Below are 16,996 nucleotides of genomic sequence, written 5' to 3'. Positions count from 1 at the left end.
ATTCAACTCTGAAAATTGTAGGTGACACTGACTTACCTCAGTTTAGAAGACAAAATATAGGCAAACAAAATAATGCCAATGCTTTACTCATAGGTAAATAAACCAAAACCAAATCTTACAAAGTGTGAGTTCTAAATGCTTCCTCCAAAGTCTAAAAATAACGGCCCATGAGAGTCCTTCCCATTAGTTTAATGACTTAAAGATATCAGACCAACAAGACTATCACCAATGTTCTATATAAATGACTGGAGCCTATATAATGTTTGGAGTCACTGTATTCAGTTGTGGAATATGTATTATGAGCTACTTTTTGTTGTCCCTTTATATATGTGGACACTTCATTTATTAAATTATGATGCCAATTAAAACATGACTTCTCCTATAGGTGCAATGGATGGATAGCACCCAGTTTTGTGAAGAGTAGCCCCTCATGATAACAATCAGAAAACTGTATAAAGAGATTTAAGAGGTTCAAAAGAAATGATGGGAAAGATATCACTCGAGTGAAAGATGAAACCAAAGGGAGTAAAAGGTGCAAGAACAGTCAGGGTAACTAAAAGACAAAGCGAAAACTTGAAAATGTTTAACACAAAACAGGAAATTTTATTTTCCACTTGCTTACATTCTAGTTGACTATTCTGGAAAAGAGAGACTATAACCTAGGTCAAAACTTACTTACTTTGCTATTTCAGCCACGGGGACCATATACTGTTTCTAATGCATGACACCTGTGTACTCATTTAAGTACCTGTCTTCTTTACTAGACTCTCTTGAGGACATACAGACTTTCATGCCTGTATCCCTGTAGCATAGAACCTGGCACGGAGTAGGGATACATGTTTGTTAGACACATTCATATAAAAATAAATTCATTAAAAATTCATATGAAAATGAAAAATCAGAGCCCTCTTGGTTATAGATAATTATTAATATAGTATTCTCAAATTATATTTTTGCAAATTAAACTTAGGATGGTTTAAATCTAGGGTTGAGTTCTATTGAAGAGAACACAGGGCGTGCAGTTTATTCTATAATCAGTACTGACAGCCCCATTACAAAACACATCCATTAAGGAGTGAACTGTCTGAGGAATACCGGATCCTTATAAGCTTAACAATTAGTCTGCACTTTGCAGAGTAACCTTGGACCACTTTTTAGCCAAGTGTTTTCTCCCACATGAAAGAGAAGAACATGGCAATATCTTCTCATTATTTCCATTAGCCAGTGAGGAGATACAAAAGAGTAAGCTCTGTTCTCTTCAGCTAGCAAGAATCCAAGGGAAAGAAATCTTTTAATTTTTGTACAGGAATTCTTATTCTCCTTCATTGTGAATACCTGACTTCATGGATGGAAGGGGATAAACTTCATTGGTCCAACTGAGAAAGCCAAAGACATGCATGCAGGACATATAAGGGCACCAAATTATATTTATACTCTATAGTGTAGTTTGTGACATCAAATATGTATGTTTTATATCTCTCATTAATTTTAAAATAATTTGAATTTCACTAAGTTTCAGGTCTTGAAAACTCACCAGTTAGTCAAAACAAATTCACCAATAGCCTAATGCCCATTTATCCCTTTTTTTCATATAGTCAATGTTTACTGAGATTTCACCGTTTACCATTTTCTTTGCTTACATGTCTTCCCTCCTCCCCGACCATGAGGTTTATTGAGCATACATATACTTGACAAACAAAATTTGTATGTATTTATAGTATACAACATGGTGTTTTGATGTATCCATATATTGTGAAATGATTAGTACTATCAAGCTAATTAACGGGGCTCACTTCTGTAATCTCAGCACTTTAGGAGGCCAAGGTGGGCAGATCACCTGAGGTCAGGAGTTCAAGACCAATCTGGCCAACATGGTGAAACCCCATCTCTACTAAAAAGAAAAAAAAAAATTAGCCGGGTATAGTGATGGGTACCTGTAATCTTAGCTACTCATGAGGCTGAGACAAGAGAATTGCTTGAACCCGCAAGGCAGAGGTTGCAGTGAGCTAACATTGCACCACTGCACTCCAGCCTGGGCAACGGAGTGAGACTCTGTCTCAATAACAATAATAATAATAGGAACATGTTTATCACCTCATGTGGTTGCCTTTTGTGTGTGTGTGTGGTGAGACACATTTGTCCCTTAATTCTTTCTATGATAGCACTATTGCAGAATGGTAATTCCTAACAAGTAGTTATGTGTGGCCATGATCATCTTCCATAGTTGCTTTGCACAAAACTGACTCTGTGGTGCTGGCAACTGCAGATAACTAATTCCCATGGTCAGAAACTACTAATATTTAATGTCATTGTCTTACGAGATCTTCTGAATGTCAAAAAATTAAAGCCAAAGTAGAAGATGCCTGTAAAAGCTGGAGTGCAAAGGGGAGAGAAAAACAGGCATTTCTCTTCTGTACCACCATCAACTTTAAAACAAAATGCGTGATACTCTAAGATAAGCTCTTACCATTATGATGGAAAAATAAGTGATAAACACCAGGGAAGCAGGTAATGAGGAATTAATGTTTAGAATGTGTATTGGGACAAAGCATCCTTAATTGGAAATTTTTTGCAGATTGGTAGAAAGAAGAGTAAAAAACTAAAAAATCTTTTCTGCTTAAGATTCGTTTTTAACTCATGTACTAAAATATCCCCAAATTATAAGCCTATTAATGAGGTAATTCCATGCTGAAGTTCTGGTTGCATAAACTTGGTCTCGTGGTTTATTATGTAACAAAAAAATATTTGTAGGATGATAGGATTACTCAGAGTTGTGGGTACGTTTGCCCTTCACTTTTTGTGGAGACATCACTTTGTGACTACCAGAAAGTTACATGAGTCAGACAGTGTTTTTGCTTTTTCAATATCATTATTTACAGTGTAGACAAACATAATGCTCAGAAAATAGGTCTTGGGTCATAGAAAACAGACAATTGAGAGTCAATTCTGCATAAAATCTCCATTCTGCTAAAATTATTAAACTGGCTTATAGAAGAGTATTCTGAATACTACCTACACTGATACTTATTATTACTATTATCATTATTCACTTACTAAGCCCTGACTTTGTGCTTATCCTTTGAGAAAATGTTAAGAACCAGTACAGTCAAAGGCACAGAGATCTGAGAGTTCTTCATCCTCTCAATCCTTAAGCTCTGAGAGGTGTATCAGGAGAAGGAACAGGAGTTGGGTTGGACCTAGAGTGCCAGGCTCTAGGATCTGAGAGTAGGTAGTGGGACATCAGAACTTTAGAAAAGGAGGAGTACCATGGCCACATTTATATGTTAAGACCACCTTTGCTTATCTCAAAGTATAAATACAAATGTGAATACTTAAATCCTTACAAAAATTTTAACATACAGGATAGCAGAAAGCTTCCTTTTAACAAATACAAGGGTAAGAAATCCTCCAAAGTTCTGACTGTAGTTGGAAATTGTTTCTTTTCTTTCTCTTTCTCTTTTTTTTTTTTTTTTTTTGAGATGGAGTTTCGCTCTTGTCCAGGCCGGAGTACAATGGCGCAATCTTGGCTCACCATAACCTCCAACTCCCTGGTTTAAGGGACTCTCCTGCCTCAGGCTCCTGAGTAGCTGAGATGGGCTACCATGCCCAGCTATTTTTTGTATCTAGTAGAGACAGGGTTTCACCATGTTGGTCCGGTTGGTCTCGAGCTCCTGACCTCAGGTAATCCACCCACCTTGGCCTCCCAAAGTGCTGGGACTACAGGCTTGCACCACTGTGCTGGGGCCTTCTTTTTTAAATCAAAAGCAGCATAAGTGAAGCTTAGAGCTAACCAACAGAAGGAAATCAATTTTAAAGCACAGTGTAAATTTGAGCTCAAGTGGAGAAAAATAGGATAAAGGTGAAAACAGATTATATGATGCCTGACTAGTTAAGTTACACAAGATAAGAGAAACTACTTTCAAAGGTCATCATGATACCAACCCTCTTCTGCATTATAGACCCTTTATGTCTCAAAAATTTGGGCTTGTGCATATACAGTTCCCAAACTGATGGCTTTACTTGTTGTGAGCAGTAGGTTCTTTCCTTCCCCATAAATAAATCTTACCTAGAGATGTTGTCAGGTGAGCAAGCAGAGATGCTGGTCTCCATGCTATCAGAGCTATCTAAGCTCAAAGTATCAAAGGCCTGGTCCTTGTAGCTGTGATCTGGATAATGGAAACTATTCAAGTAGACATTTGATTCAGATGCTGTGCGGTTGTAAAATTCAGATTTCTGCCTGTGTCCTTCACTCATCTGTTGGTGATTATAACCTAAGGAAAGAGCCATAAATACGTTAGTGTGCCTCATTTTTCAGTCTTTGAAACTTAATTGTCTACAGACACAAGCCAGCAACCAGAAACATCTGCCTATGAAGCTTGAGCCTTGGTCTAATTTGTTTTGAAGCCAAGAAGATCAAAGAAAGACCGCCATGCTCAGTGCAAGCCAGTTTGAATGAAGTGGTCGCTGAATCTCTTATCCCTCAGCAGGATCACTTGACACTTTCCTATGGCATTCCTACATCTCAGCACAACCAGCAACACACAAACACAAAATAAACCAAACAGAAACACAATCAAAGGCCCTGAATCCTCTCGAAATGGCTGTGTTCAAGTGAAAATAAGATGCCTTCTAGTGACAAGCAAAACCAGGGTTTTAGGGCAGGCACTTCTTCAATGGTATTCAACTTAAGGAGCACTCAGTCTGGTCATAAAACAGCAGGTGGAATCTTTCAAGTGTAGGGTTTGAGAAATTCATATCTCATATCATCACTGACACTTTTAATCTTATTAAGATCCAAACTACACATTTTTCTCATTTTCTCTCTCTTTTTCAGTTGTTCTTGTCTGTCAATTACTTATTTAATTCAGAGTCAACATTCCTTCCAATGATTGTGCTCCTCTAACTACCCTAGCTCTCTTCTTTTCCCACCATAACAATCCACCTTCCACAAGCTGTTGATAACAACCATTTGAAAATGTAGGCATCAGTAGGATGAAAAGCACCATAAATAAGAGGTCTTTTCTTTATTTTTTATTTTTATTTTTTGAGACGCAGTCTTGCTCTGTCACCGGGCTGGAAGTGCAGTGGTGCGATCTCAGCTCACTGCAACCTCCACCTCCTGGGTTCAAGAAATTCTCCTGCCTCAACCTCTCGAGTAGCTGGGACTACAGGCGTGCACCACCATGCCCAGCTAACTTTTGTCTTTTTAGTAGAGGTGGGGTTTCACCATGTTGGCCAGGATGATCTTGATCTCTTGACCTTGTGATCCACCCACCTCGGCCTCCCAAAGTGTTGGGATTATAGGCGTGAGCCACCGCGCCCGGCCAAGAGGTCTTTTCTTTACCCTGGTGCTCAATCAGCTGGCACATTAGGTTATTGGCTTTACCTTGTGTTATTGCTATGGCTTGGTCTCCGATCACTGATTTAGGGCATTACGAGTCAAATTTTCTTCTTTTCAATTCTCTATTTATTATATACTCAGGAGCAGCATCATATTGATTAACAAATTCCTCAATTGATTAAAAAACTTTTCTCTAGCCAGTACTAGAATTTGTAATCTCTTTCTCTCTGATAAGAGAATGTCTACTCGAATAGTTTCCATTACCCAGGGAGTTATTAACAGAGCTATTCAGAGTTCACAACTGGACCATTTGAATTTCCTCTTTTTTTGTGCTCTACCTACCTTTCAATGAACGTTTTAGTAGTAATGAAATGGTCAATAGTAGGCAAGAGGATGAAAGAAGAGAAGTAATGCTCAATGCTTTCTCAGTTACTGATTAAACATTTCCATTTTAAAATAGAAGCCACATCCATGATGCCTTAACAAAGCATTGTATGTCAAAATTTCTGTAAAATGGTTTTAATTTCATGCAGAGTGTTCATGCCATTAGTATTTGGAGTGGTTTTAGATATTTAAGTGAAAATAGGTTATTTCAGATTAAGACATTTCTGGGAAAATAAGTTACCTTAATATAATCGGCCATTATAAATTATAAATACATATATATATATATTTTAAAGTCACATAGCATTTAGCTAAGGGATGATGCAAAACATAAAAGCACACCACAAGACTAAATAGAATATCATGAATTATAATGATCAATCCACACAGCATGAAATGAAGCTGGTATAGTCTTATGAGTGAAGCTGCGCCTTTTTTTAAGGAAGGCAAAATAATTCATTACTCAAATATTTACCTTTGACACTTGAACTTTTGGAATTACTAATTGCTCCTTTTAAGTCGTTTCCAATTATTTATTATGCAAATGACAAAAAAAACACAACAGAAATTATTTGAAAAGGTCACACATGTATATTTTCTTATGATTTCAAAAAAAGATTTGTGGCATAGAAAAGTTTCACATTGGCACCAACTACATGCAAGGTATTTCCTTGTAGTATGAAAAACAAATCCCTAACCGACAGCCATGTAATTTAAAACATAGAAGAATTATCTCTCTGGCATTGAGTGACATTGCCCCAACCTCTTCCTCTCCCTGAGTTTTCCACATTGAGGAAAAACCAACCCGTATGAAGTAACTACCACCCTCTTGGAAAAGCAGGAAAGGAGGTGAGCATATTTCTTAAAGCAACTGTATGTCTTGCTCCTCAGATCTTCCAGGGTTGTGTTTTTTGTTGCTGTTGTTGTTTTTTGGCTACTTTTCCAAAAGTACCACAGAATAATGAAATAGAACGTATGAGTGAAGGAGATAGTAAACTAAAATGACTCAGATGTTTCAGGTGAATGTAGAAGGGCCAGCTACATTACAATTTGTACTGTGCTAAGGGCTGTGAACGTTAATTCCCCAGACCAACTCACAAGTTGTTGAGATTTGACTCTACGACTGAATCTCCCAGTCGCTCTGGTGGTAGGATAAGCATTTTACATTTCCATGGCAACTTAAATGAAAAACCATGAGGTCAATAATAAGCATCTCTTTCCCAACCCAGGGTTTTTATTTCCCATGAATCCAATGTGAGTAGAAAAGTTCACCTCATGGAGCTACTCATTTCTGTCTACTGGTAACACTTTACTGACCACAGTGAACCCCACTGTCACATGGCCTAGTTTCCTCCCTGCTGAACAAATCCCCCCAAAACAGGCAACCCCCGCAATTATCACTATGGGCATGGGGCCCTCTCCTGTGATCCTGCAACTGAACCAGTGTGATTCCAAAGAGCTCATTTTGGGATTCAGGCTCTGGCCTGGCCATCCAAAGGCATAGATATTTTAAACAGAGGAAACATCGTAGAAGATCAGGGGCTGGGTAAGCTGGTAGGAGGCCCAAGGAGAGATGCCGATGCAGTGAAGGAACACTAGAATGGCAAGAAACTGGTCTAGGCCTCCACTCTCATGGAAGCTTTATCAGGAAAGGGGATGCAGATGTCCTGTGCACCAGTTTACCCCCATTTATTTAGCACGTGGATGTCATAAGATAAACAGTCACTGCATGAATTTATCTTTTCATCTATATATTCTACATAAATAGTCAAATAAGGAAGTGGAATGCATCTACTTTTTGAGGGGGAGCAAAGAAACTAGATTGGGAAAAATGAGACTTTCCCAACCCCTGAGACTATTTGGTTTCTGTTTTTTAATTATGTAGCAAGAATAACATTAATCAGTGGGAAAGCAACTAAGACAGTAAAAAGGGCCTTGAATACGCTCTAAATTCTTCCTATCCAGACAGAAATAGCTGTCTGAAGGGGTAGTTTATAAGGTGTATAAAGCAAGACCTAATTGAGGCTTGTTGCTAATCACAGCCACACAAGGAATCCAAAACCAGCCCAGCTCTTCACTGCCTGGGAGAGCCAAGAGACCAAATGTGCAAAGCCCATTTATTATTATTATTTTTAATGCCGGTCTCTATTAATTCTGGCTAATTAGACCTGAAAGTCTCTTGTGAGTTAACGATTACACAGTGCGTAGGAGTCCTGCCGATACATTCCCAATATGTGGTATATACTTTTACACGGCTATCTGGGCTGTAATATGGAAAGTAAGATGCCTAAAAGTATAACCTGGGGTTAAGAGGATAAAATTAACCAATATTATTTCTGTCAGTTCAGCCTGTCATAGCTCACCTGCTGAGGAATTCATTCTTCCTAATAACAGTCCACAGCCAGAAGAAGAGAGCACAGGACAAGTCAGGAATGAAGAAGGAGAATGATTGTAGAAAGGGAAAAAGATAAAAGATCAAAAAGGATGACAAGGGGGCAGGAAAAATATTCAACACTCCCAACATGCACGCATTGATGGTGTTAGTTACAATACCAAATTAATAAGGTATGATGTTCACAGTTTCAGATTAAATCTAAGTTTACAGAGAAAAACTCAAGAAACCTTAAAAAAATTTGATACATGCACAGTCAAAAGAGATTGTTACAAGACAAATAAATCTTTCACACATATTCATCAACCAGAAAATAGGAAGAATAAAACCAGATTTTATCTATCAAACAATTCCTTTTCCAAACAGACAGTAGCAAATAGTTTTTAAGAGCTGAGGTTTGTAAAACGCCATTCAATTATTTGAAGCACAGTTCATCAAGTTTTATAACACATCGTCTAACATCCTATATCTCTACCACCTAGCCACACGAAATAACCATCTTACCTATTCAAGTCAATCATTTAAACTATACTTCACTCTCCACTAAGTCTTTCTTAGAAAACAGGCTCCAGTGAAATGAATAAGTAGGAGCTTCCTAAATCCTTTCATCCTTTGACTGTAGCCTGCCTTATTTATACCTGTCCTTGATAAAGGAGAATCATGGTTTCCACTTAGTTCATATACATCACAATACCCTCTATTCTCTTTATATAGATTCTGAATCTTACAAAACAATGCTTCCACAGCACTCATGCTTCCTGCAGGGTCTGACCTTGCCACTAAAAGCCAAAACAAAGAGGGTCATGCAGCTGCCAGTGAATGAACAGCAGCTGTACCCAGCATTGTGTTTCCTGCAAATGTACAACAATTTTTCTCTATTGTATAAAAGAAATAATCATTAGACTAAAAATCCACCACTGCACAGTGTTACATCCGATCATTTCTTAAACATGACTTGACAATGACCTTTCAATATTTGCTGGAAACAAAAACACCACACAAGGAGGTTGTCATACCTTTCTTGGACTTTCCTGTATTTAACAAAAACAAAAGGACAAAGATTTCATTCATTCTAAAGCTGACAAAGGAATAGTTCACAAGATGTTCACAAGCCAATAACCATTCCAACTTCAGAAGCTGAGTTTCTCAGCTCTCTGTCTTAAACTCTCCCCTCAAAGTTCTTTGCACGACTCACGCTGTCAGTTCTATTAACAGTGCTGATTGAGTAAGGCTTATACTTACACCATCATCCTTGATGTATCCATTATGAATAGCAGCAAAAAAAGGTGTATTTAAGTTAATTGTGTAAGTTTAAAAAATGATTAAGTCTACTAAATGTGAGTTAATGAAAATATGCCAGGTATAATTTTTTTTCAAAACCATAGAATTTTACTTGTATTTGCTATTTTAATAAAGTTAACAAGTGCTACTCAAACAATTCTAAATGAAATTGTGATCCATCCCTCCTGGTTTTTTCATGAGCCACCAGTTTGGGCTGTGCAGAAAATCCTGCCAGTTTTACAGTCTACTGGGGCTCTAAGAACTACAGATCCTGACTTCTCCTTCTCTGGGTAGGGGACCCAAACTTAGAGAACACATCTCCTTGGACCAACACACATATAATGGTTCTCTATTTCCTCAGAAGCTGCCCCATCAGAATTACATGAAACTCTTCAAGAGGAACAGCACTTTACAGTTACAGCAGAGAAAGACTGAAGTTGCAGTCTTCTCAGCTGCATAAAAGACATATCAATAAAGAACAATAGCATGAAAGATAAAGACAGATTTGATTTTGCAGCGGGAACATCAGTAATGTGGCCTAAGGGAATTAGCTCAGTTTTCCCCTATGAAACTGGCCTGGGATTCCCATTACTTTAGGGGAAAACAGATTAGAATAACTGAAATCAAACCTTTCCTCGGTTTCACCATATTCTCACAAGAATCCTCCTAAATGGCTGGGCGCGGTGGCTCACGCCTGTAATCCCAGCACTTTGGGAGGCCGAGGCGGGTGGATCACAAGGTCAGGAGATCGAGACCATGGTGAAACCCCATCTCTACTAAAAATACAAAAATTAGCCGGGCGCAGTGGCGAGTGCCCGTAGTCTCAGCTACTCAGGAGGCTGAGGCAGGAGAATGGTGTGAACCCGGGAGGCGGAGCTTGCAGTGAGCCGACATCGCGCCACTGCACCACTCCAGCCTGGGCGACAGAGCGAGACTCCGTCTCAAAAAAAAAAAAAAAAAAAAGATCCTCCTAAATGATAATGTTAATGACTCTTGAATTTTGCAAATCTATTCATCTACTATAAAGGTCTAGCTTTTCTTACTCTTTGAGAAAATACTTTTATGCATTCATTTGTTTTTTGAGACAGGGTCTTGCTCTGTTGCCTAGGCTATAGTGTAGTGGCATGATCACAGCTCACTACAGCCTCAACTCCCGGCTCAAGCGATCCTCCTACCTCAGCCTCCTGAGTGGTTGGGACCACAGGTGCATGCCACCATGCCTGGCTAATTTTTAAATTACTTGTAGATATGGGATCTCACTATGTTCCCCAGGCTGGTCTCAAATTCTTAACTCAAGCAATCCTCCCTCCTCAGCCTCCCAAGGTGCTGAGATTATAGGCATGAGCCACCAAACCTGGCAAGGAAATACTTTTAACAAGGAGTATAATAATTTGTGATCCCACCCTCTTTCCCAAATGCTTGCTCTTTCTCTTAAACACCTGAAGTACATGAAAATGCTTCATGGTCTTTATTGGTGTTGTGGCCAATCTAAGCTTCGATGTCTTCCGACAGTGGGAAAAATATATTTAAAAAGAAGTCTAATACACGCCTGCAATCCCAGCACTTTGGGAGGCCAAGGTGGGAGATCACTGAAGCCCAGGAGGTCGAAGCCAGCCTGGGAAACATGACAAAAACCCATCTCTGCCAAAAAATACAAAAATTAGCCAGGTGTGGTAGCACACACCTATAGTTCCAGCTTACTTGGGAGGCTGAGGTGGGAGGATCACTTGAACCCAGGAGGCAGAGTTTGCAGTGAGCTATAATTACACACCACTGCATTCCAGCCTGGACAACAGAGTGAGACCTTGTCTCAAGTATTTATATGTAAGTATTACAGAAAAATGTTTCAACAGCAAATAGACTTGACCCACAACTTAACAGTGCTACATGAGAGCCAAAATAGACTCATATATGTTTATTATTTGTAACTATTAAAAGAATATTTTTAGCTTATTAAGAAATTCTGGCAAAGAAAATAAAATAGTTTAATCAGTGTATTTGATTCAAATATTACCACTGCAAATGTCTCTCACATATTACAATCCTATTATGAATACTATACCCTCTAATTCTTAAATTGCCTTTAGTAATGGTTTGAAAACCTCGTTCCAGTGAGAGAGAGAGATATATATCATATATACACACAATACACATTATGTTCACATACATATAAATTTATATATGTATATGTAGTATATATGTATTATATATGTGTGTGTGTGCATGTGTATATATGTGTGTGTGTGTGTATATATATTTTCTCCTGAGAGAAAACCAGCGTTATCTCTCAGCACCATTGGCAGAGAGGCCAAACAGCTAGAATTGAATTCCAGCCTGCTTAGAAGGGAGGATTTGAATCCCATCAATGCATAAATGTATTTGAAGGTCAAATGCCTGCTATCCCCAAAGCATTTCCATTTACAACCTGGGCATACTGCCATTATTCCACTTACCACATTTTATTGAAATCATCTGTTCTGTGTCTTTCTTCCTCACTAGACTACAAGTATTTCAAAGGCAAGCTTCCTATCATTAATTTGCATTCTTGGTACCTAACATCATGCCTGCTCAAAAGTTAGGACAATGTAACTTGTTGACTTAAACTAGTGTGTTAACACAAGAAATCTAATCCTCTCAATGAGAAGCTTAGCCCTGGAACTATGTTACAGTAATTTCTTCTAGCCCCATGAAGACTATCTGAGAACCCCATTATAAATGTAATGTATTATTACAAAAAAAAAAAAAAAATGCTGAGAGTCAAAGTCTACCTGAAACATAACAACTATGAAGTATAAAAGCTCAAATCTATATTAAAAGGCCTACAAGAATTCTGTTCTGGGCCACTACTGCTATATTTACCGTGTGACCTCAATGATTCTTTAGCACAAAGTTCATTCAACTTAGTGGCTCTGACACAACCCAGGTGAGTGATCTTGGTTAAGTGTCCTGGTAACCTCCTTGGATCTCACTGGTCTCTCTTTTCTTTCTATTAATCAAATGGGAAGGTTAGTAATTCTCTAGGGGTCTTTCTGGTTTAAGAGTTCTATCAAATCTAAAAAGTACAATGGGAATGTTTAAAATATACCAGCTATATGTATAAATAGGAAAAGTTATCTATCCCTCCCGAAAGAGAACACATTAAGAGTAAAATTAGGCCTTTGGCTGATTCCTCTTCTCATCATCCCTACCCCTGTTCTCACTTCCTCCCTCTGAAGAATTCTAATGCTTAACAAAAGGCCATGACATTTGATTTAAAAGGTACGTACCTCTGAGCATCCTGCGAGATTCTGAGTCTTTGGCCATGGCTGCCAGTGAGGGAGGGAGCACACTTCCACAGCTGTTACTCTGTCCCAGCGGCAGGTGGGCCTGTGGGAAGCAGGAGGGAGTACTTCAGGCAAGCTGCAGGCTGAATGGACCTTTAGAAAATGGCCACATCCCTGTTTCCAAAGCTCCTATCTAAGTGTACAGGGCAGAGAAGGTAGGTCTTTGAATTTCATTTGTTGATGTTAAGTGGTAAACGCCAGTTACTGGCCCTCCCGAGAAGCTCCAGGGTAGTCGCAATATCACAGCACTTCCTCCAACAGCAGCAATTCCAAAAGTGAAGACAGTTGGGGAAGACACTGTCCAAAATCGCCTGAAAGAATGGCTGAAAGTTCTTCATGCATAAGGAGCAGAGGGCAGATGCAGGGCCAAGAATGCATGCGCACCATGCAAAAGAACAGGGAAGAGCTACTCTTGTTACAAATGCACCGATATTTATTTATCCTCAGTTATGTGGTGGGCTGAACCTGAAGAAATCTATTAACACCCTAATGGTTTCAGCATTTAAAAAAAAATAGCAAAATCCTTCCTGTAGATAAAATATACTTGAAACACAAATTTATAAAACAGATTAAAACAAAGTTACTCTGATTAAGGGTAGGGGAAGGGCTCAAAAGTCTGTCTCATTCAGAACCTCCTTCACACCTGCCTCTTCTCTTTCCACAATGATCCCCTCAGGCATGTCGGCAGAACGTGAGGGAGCTCTGGTGTCAGGTCACATAGGTTCACATTCCACTCCACTCCACACCAGCTGAGGGTTCCTTGGTTAGTCACTTAACCTTATACACCTCAGTTTATCCGTACATACAAATGGGATAATAATCAGTACTCTACTGCCTAGTGCTGCTGGGTTTTCAAATGAGGCAATCCACATAAAAGACTCAACCTAACATCAGCCACATGAAAATGTCTGAATAAATACTTGTTGCTGTTATTCCTGGAACACAGAGGCTATATCCTATCTTATTTCCAGATGTGGGATGCAGCCATGGAAGTCCGTCATGTAAGCGAATGCCACTCATCACCTGGGTTGTGCTGGTAGAAAATACCCTGAAGCATGTTCTTTGACCCCAGAGCATACAATTTCAGATGTCCTCTGAGCAGGTAGAAAATGCGATTTAGTCCTGATGTCTGCCTAACAAGTAAATTTAATGATTATTTAGCACTTTTCTTTAAAGGCCTTTACACATCAGTGAATATGATGACAAGAAGACTCATGGAATGGGAAGCCCGTGGTTTCTCCCATGTCCTACCTTTGGGGTGATGCTTCTCCCCATAGTAGCACTGCTGAAATGTGGGGAGATGGAAGTTGTGGTTTTCTTTCGAGGCAAAGTATCGCTCAGATAGAGGCCTTCTTTATGCTGTTTTTTCCTTTCTTCCAGACTTCTAAAGTGCTTTAAATGCAAATGTAAAGCAAAATAGCAAAACTTGACTAACTGTAATAGGTGACTGAAGAAATGAAGAATTATGCATTTACAAAAAAAAAAGGGAATTTTAGAATTTTTCTTAAAGTTATTCAACATATACTGTGTTCACTGATAGATTTGAGCTAGTATTTGATTAGATACTAAACACTGCAGGAATTTATGCTGAACCTAGAAACCTTTTAAAAATTCCACCTTTCACAAGCCTCAGGGCTGCAGGACAAATTACAAATTATTATGACGGTTGCCATGTGGATGGCGGAACAGCCAGTGGACAAAGCACGTAAGCACTTTCTCCCCTTCCAGGCAGTTCTGTGTGATGGCACAGACACCAGTGAGAGGAGGACAAGAAAAGGGAAAAAGGAGATAAAGAGAAAAAGCGAGCAAACAGGGAAGTTGTTTGAAAGTTGTAGTAACATTTCAGTCACATAAACACACTCCAAATCCACATAAAGTTTTCCTAAAAGGCATCTTTCTAAGTTACTTTTTATTTGAAAAGATATTGGTCAAGGAGCCCTCATAGTAATCGCTCACATTTAAAAATCCTCTAATGGACTATTTAATTTTTTTCAGATTTCTAAAGTAAGATTTTTGTCCACTTGAAACTTACTCAAATTTTTCTTGGCCTCCCCTTAGAAATGCCTTTAATAGTAAAATGATGTCTTGTTCAAGTGATGGGTGCACCAAAATCTCAGAAATCGCCACTAGAGAACTTATCCATGTAAGCAAACACTACCTGTTCCCCCCAAAACTATGGAAATAAAAAAGAAAGAAAAAACGCAAAAATGAGCTCAAAAAATTTTTTGTGGAAATATATTTGAAACATAGAGATAAGAAGAGAGGATAATTTAAGAGAGATTCATATTCCCACCACTCAGCTTCACTAAATCTTAACATTGCTTTATTTTTTTAAAGAAATAAAACATACATATAAAGTGATTTATTAATTAAAGATTTTTTAGGTCTGATCATTTTGAAGTCATTTTAAAAGCTCATGTTTTTGAAATGCACAAAAATTAATGCAAATTTGAGTTACTAAATTTATAAACAGTCTTCAAATATGCCAATCATAAAAATCTGCATTTTAACTTTATAATTAACTGTTTATACTAGCTAATCAATTTATTAAGAGCTATGTGCCAGGTATGATGGTTTATATACATTATCTCATTAAATTATAATAATAATCCTGTGAGGTAGGTACTGAGAAATCTGGGGTGCAGAGAAGTTAAATAAACTTGGCCAAGGTCATGCAGCTGGAAAGTGGCAGAGCTGGAATTCATGGCCAGGTAGTCCATACTAAGATGATAATAATACTTTACAGTTTGGCTGATTAATGCTCCTTTTAGATAGAAAAATGACGTCAGAACACTTCAATCTAGCTCCCACTATGACCAAATATTATAAATTCTGCAATTCATAACTTTCCAACATTCCATAACGGTACCTTAATAAAATAGAAAAGAAATCCCAATGAAAACAGTCTAATTGAAATTTGGCAGAAAACAGCAGATTTGTAAACTGTGATTGTTTTGCTACTAGAGATGTCTCGAATGAAGTTGCTAAAGAGATAAACCTAACATCAAAATTGAAGGCATTTAAGTCTTCCATTCTCCTTGTTTCTTCCTTGTATACATAACTTATTTCACCCACCTTTCACCAATATCCTTTCATGTCAGCCCAGGTGGCAGTAACCTTAAGGCAGTGAGAGATATAGTCCTTTAAAAAATGGTAATCGATGGTAAAGGTACCTTCAAGAAACGTAAGGGCTAAGCATGACTGACCAGGGCTCGCCTACATCAGTGCAATGACTCCTTAGGATCTTTTGGCACCAAATTCCTGCAGGTGTTTGATTATAACTGAAAGGAAGTCCTGAAACAGATTTTTTTTTGAATACCCAAGCAGTAATATACACCAAGTGTTCTAAAAGGAAGGCAACATTTAGAATAAAAAATAATTTATTTAAAAATCTGGTGAATAAAAACTAGATTTATGGACCAAGTGCACTACTTGTGATGTGACCTTGGACAAGCTACTTAACCTCACTGAACCTCAGTTCCCAAAACTTCAATATGGAGATAATTTTTACTTCATGGGATCATTAGAAAGTATGTAAAGAGACACACAAATTTATAAAACAGATTAAAACAAAGTTACTCTGATTAAGGGAGTGAAGTGTTTAACAAAACACATCAAGGGAATGATGCCTCTTTTGGTTTCAACTATGTGTAATAAAAATATTTTGTGTTGATAACATAACTCTTTATATGTAGATTTTATGGAAATGCTTGTTAGTATTTTGAGAACTATCTGTGGCAAGTTGCAATATTTTGGTTGAATGGTAACTGAAGGATGCGGGTATAAAAAGTGCTCAAACATATAAAAGCCAGTAGGGGACACTCAAGGTATCAAAACTTCACAACAGTTCTAACATCCTTAAATGTTCCAACACTAAATGTTCTTAAGAGGGGGGAAAAAAAATCAGAGAAGTATGCAAGTTGCCTTTTTAAAAAATGCCTTTGGGAAAGTGGAAGAAAAGATTCCACATAAGTAACTTTGTTGCCAAGATAACATTCCCAAACTCTAAATTCCAGTTCCTAATTACCTGTTGCTCCTGCTGCTGCTGCTGCCTTCTGTGTTTCTTAGCTGGTAGAGGAGGAGGTGTGTCATTTAAAGGTAAAGGATCGACAGATGTAGCCATGAATTCAGGCCATGGGGCTGATGTATGTTGAGTGATAGGATGAGAAGAAAGGGTGGAAGGAAACACAAATCCAGAATAGACAGGTGATCTTTGCTTTATAGGAGAAAGAAAAGGTATATATGTATCCACATGAAATGAAAGAATAAGACATA

At 38.2% G+C, this 16,996-nt stretch overlaps 1 protein-coding gene across 9 annotated transcripts in view; it reads right to left on the bottom strand.

Moving 5' to 3' along the window:
• The window catches only part of PHLDB2 (pleckstrin homology like domain family B member 2), a 235,325-nt gene that overhangs the window by 9,964 nt on the left and 208,365 nt on the right, over nucleotides 1-16,996 (bottom strand). For 8 of the 9 annotated variants that reach the window (XM_038003302.2, XM_038003297.2, XM_073009709.1 and 5 more), the window contains 3 exons: nucleotides 13,973-14,113; nucleotides 12,665-12,764; nucleotides 4,067-4,271 (listed from right to left, as the gene is read on the bottom strand). In XM_038003302.2, the coding sequence (XP_037859230.1) occupies nucleotides 4,067-4,271; nucleotides 12,665-12,764; nucleotides 13,973-14,113 (446 nt within the window). The remainder of the gene's footprint in view (nucleotides 1-4,066; nucleotides 4,272-12,664; nucleotides 12,765-13,972; nucleotides 14,114-16,996) is intronic. The other variant, XM_073009711.1, reaches the window with a different exon arrangement.

This window comes from Chlorocebus sabaeus, chromosome 22 (genome assembly GCF_047675955.1).
Source record: "Chlorocebus sabaeus isolate Y175 chromosome 22, mChlSab1.0.hap1, whole genome shotgun sequence".
In the NCBI taxonomy this organism is placed as follows: Eukaryota; Metazoa; Chordata; class Mammalia; order Primates; family Cercopithecidae; genus Chlorocebus; species Chlorocebus sabaeus.
Note: the sequence above shows the minus strand (reverse complement) of the source record. Positions and strands in the feature narration are given on the sequence as shown.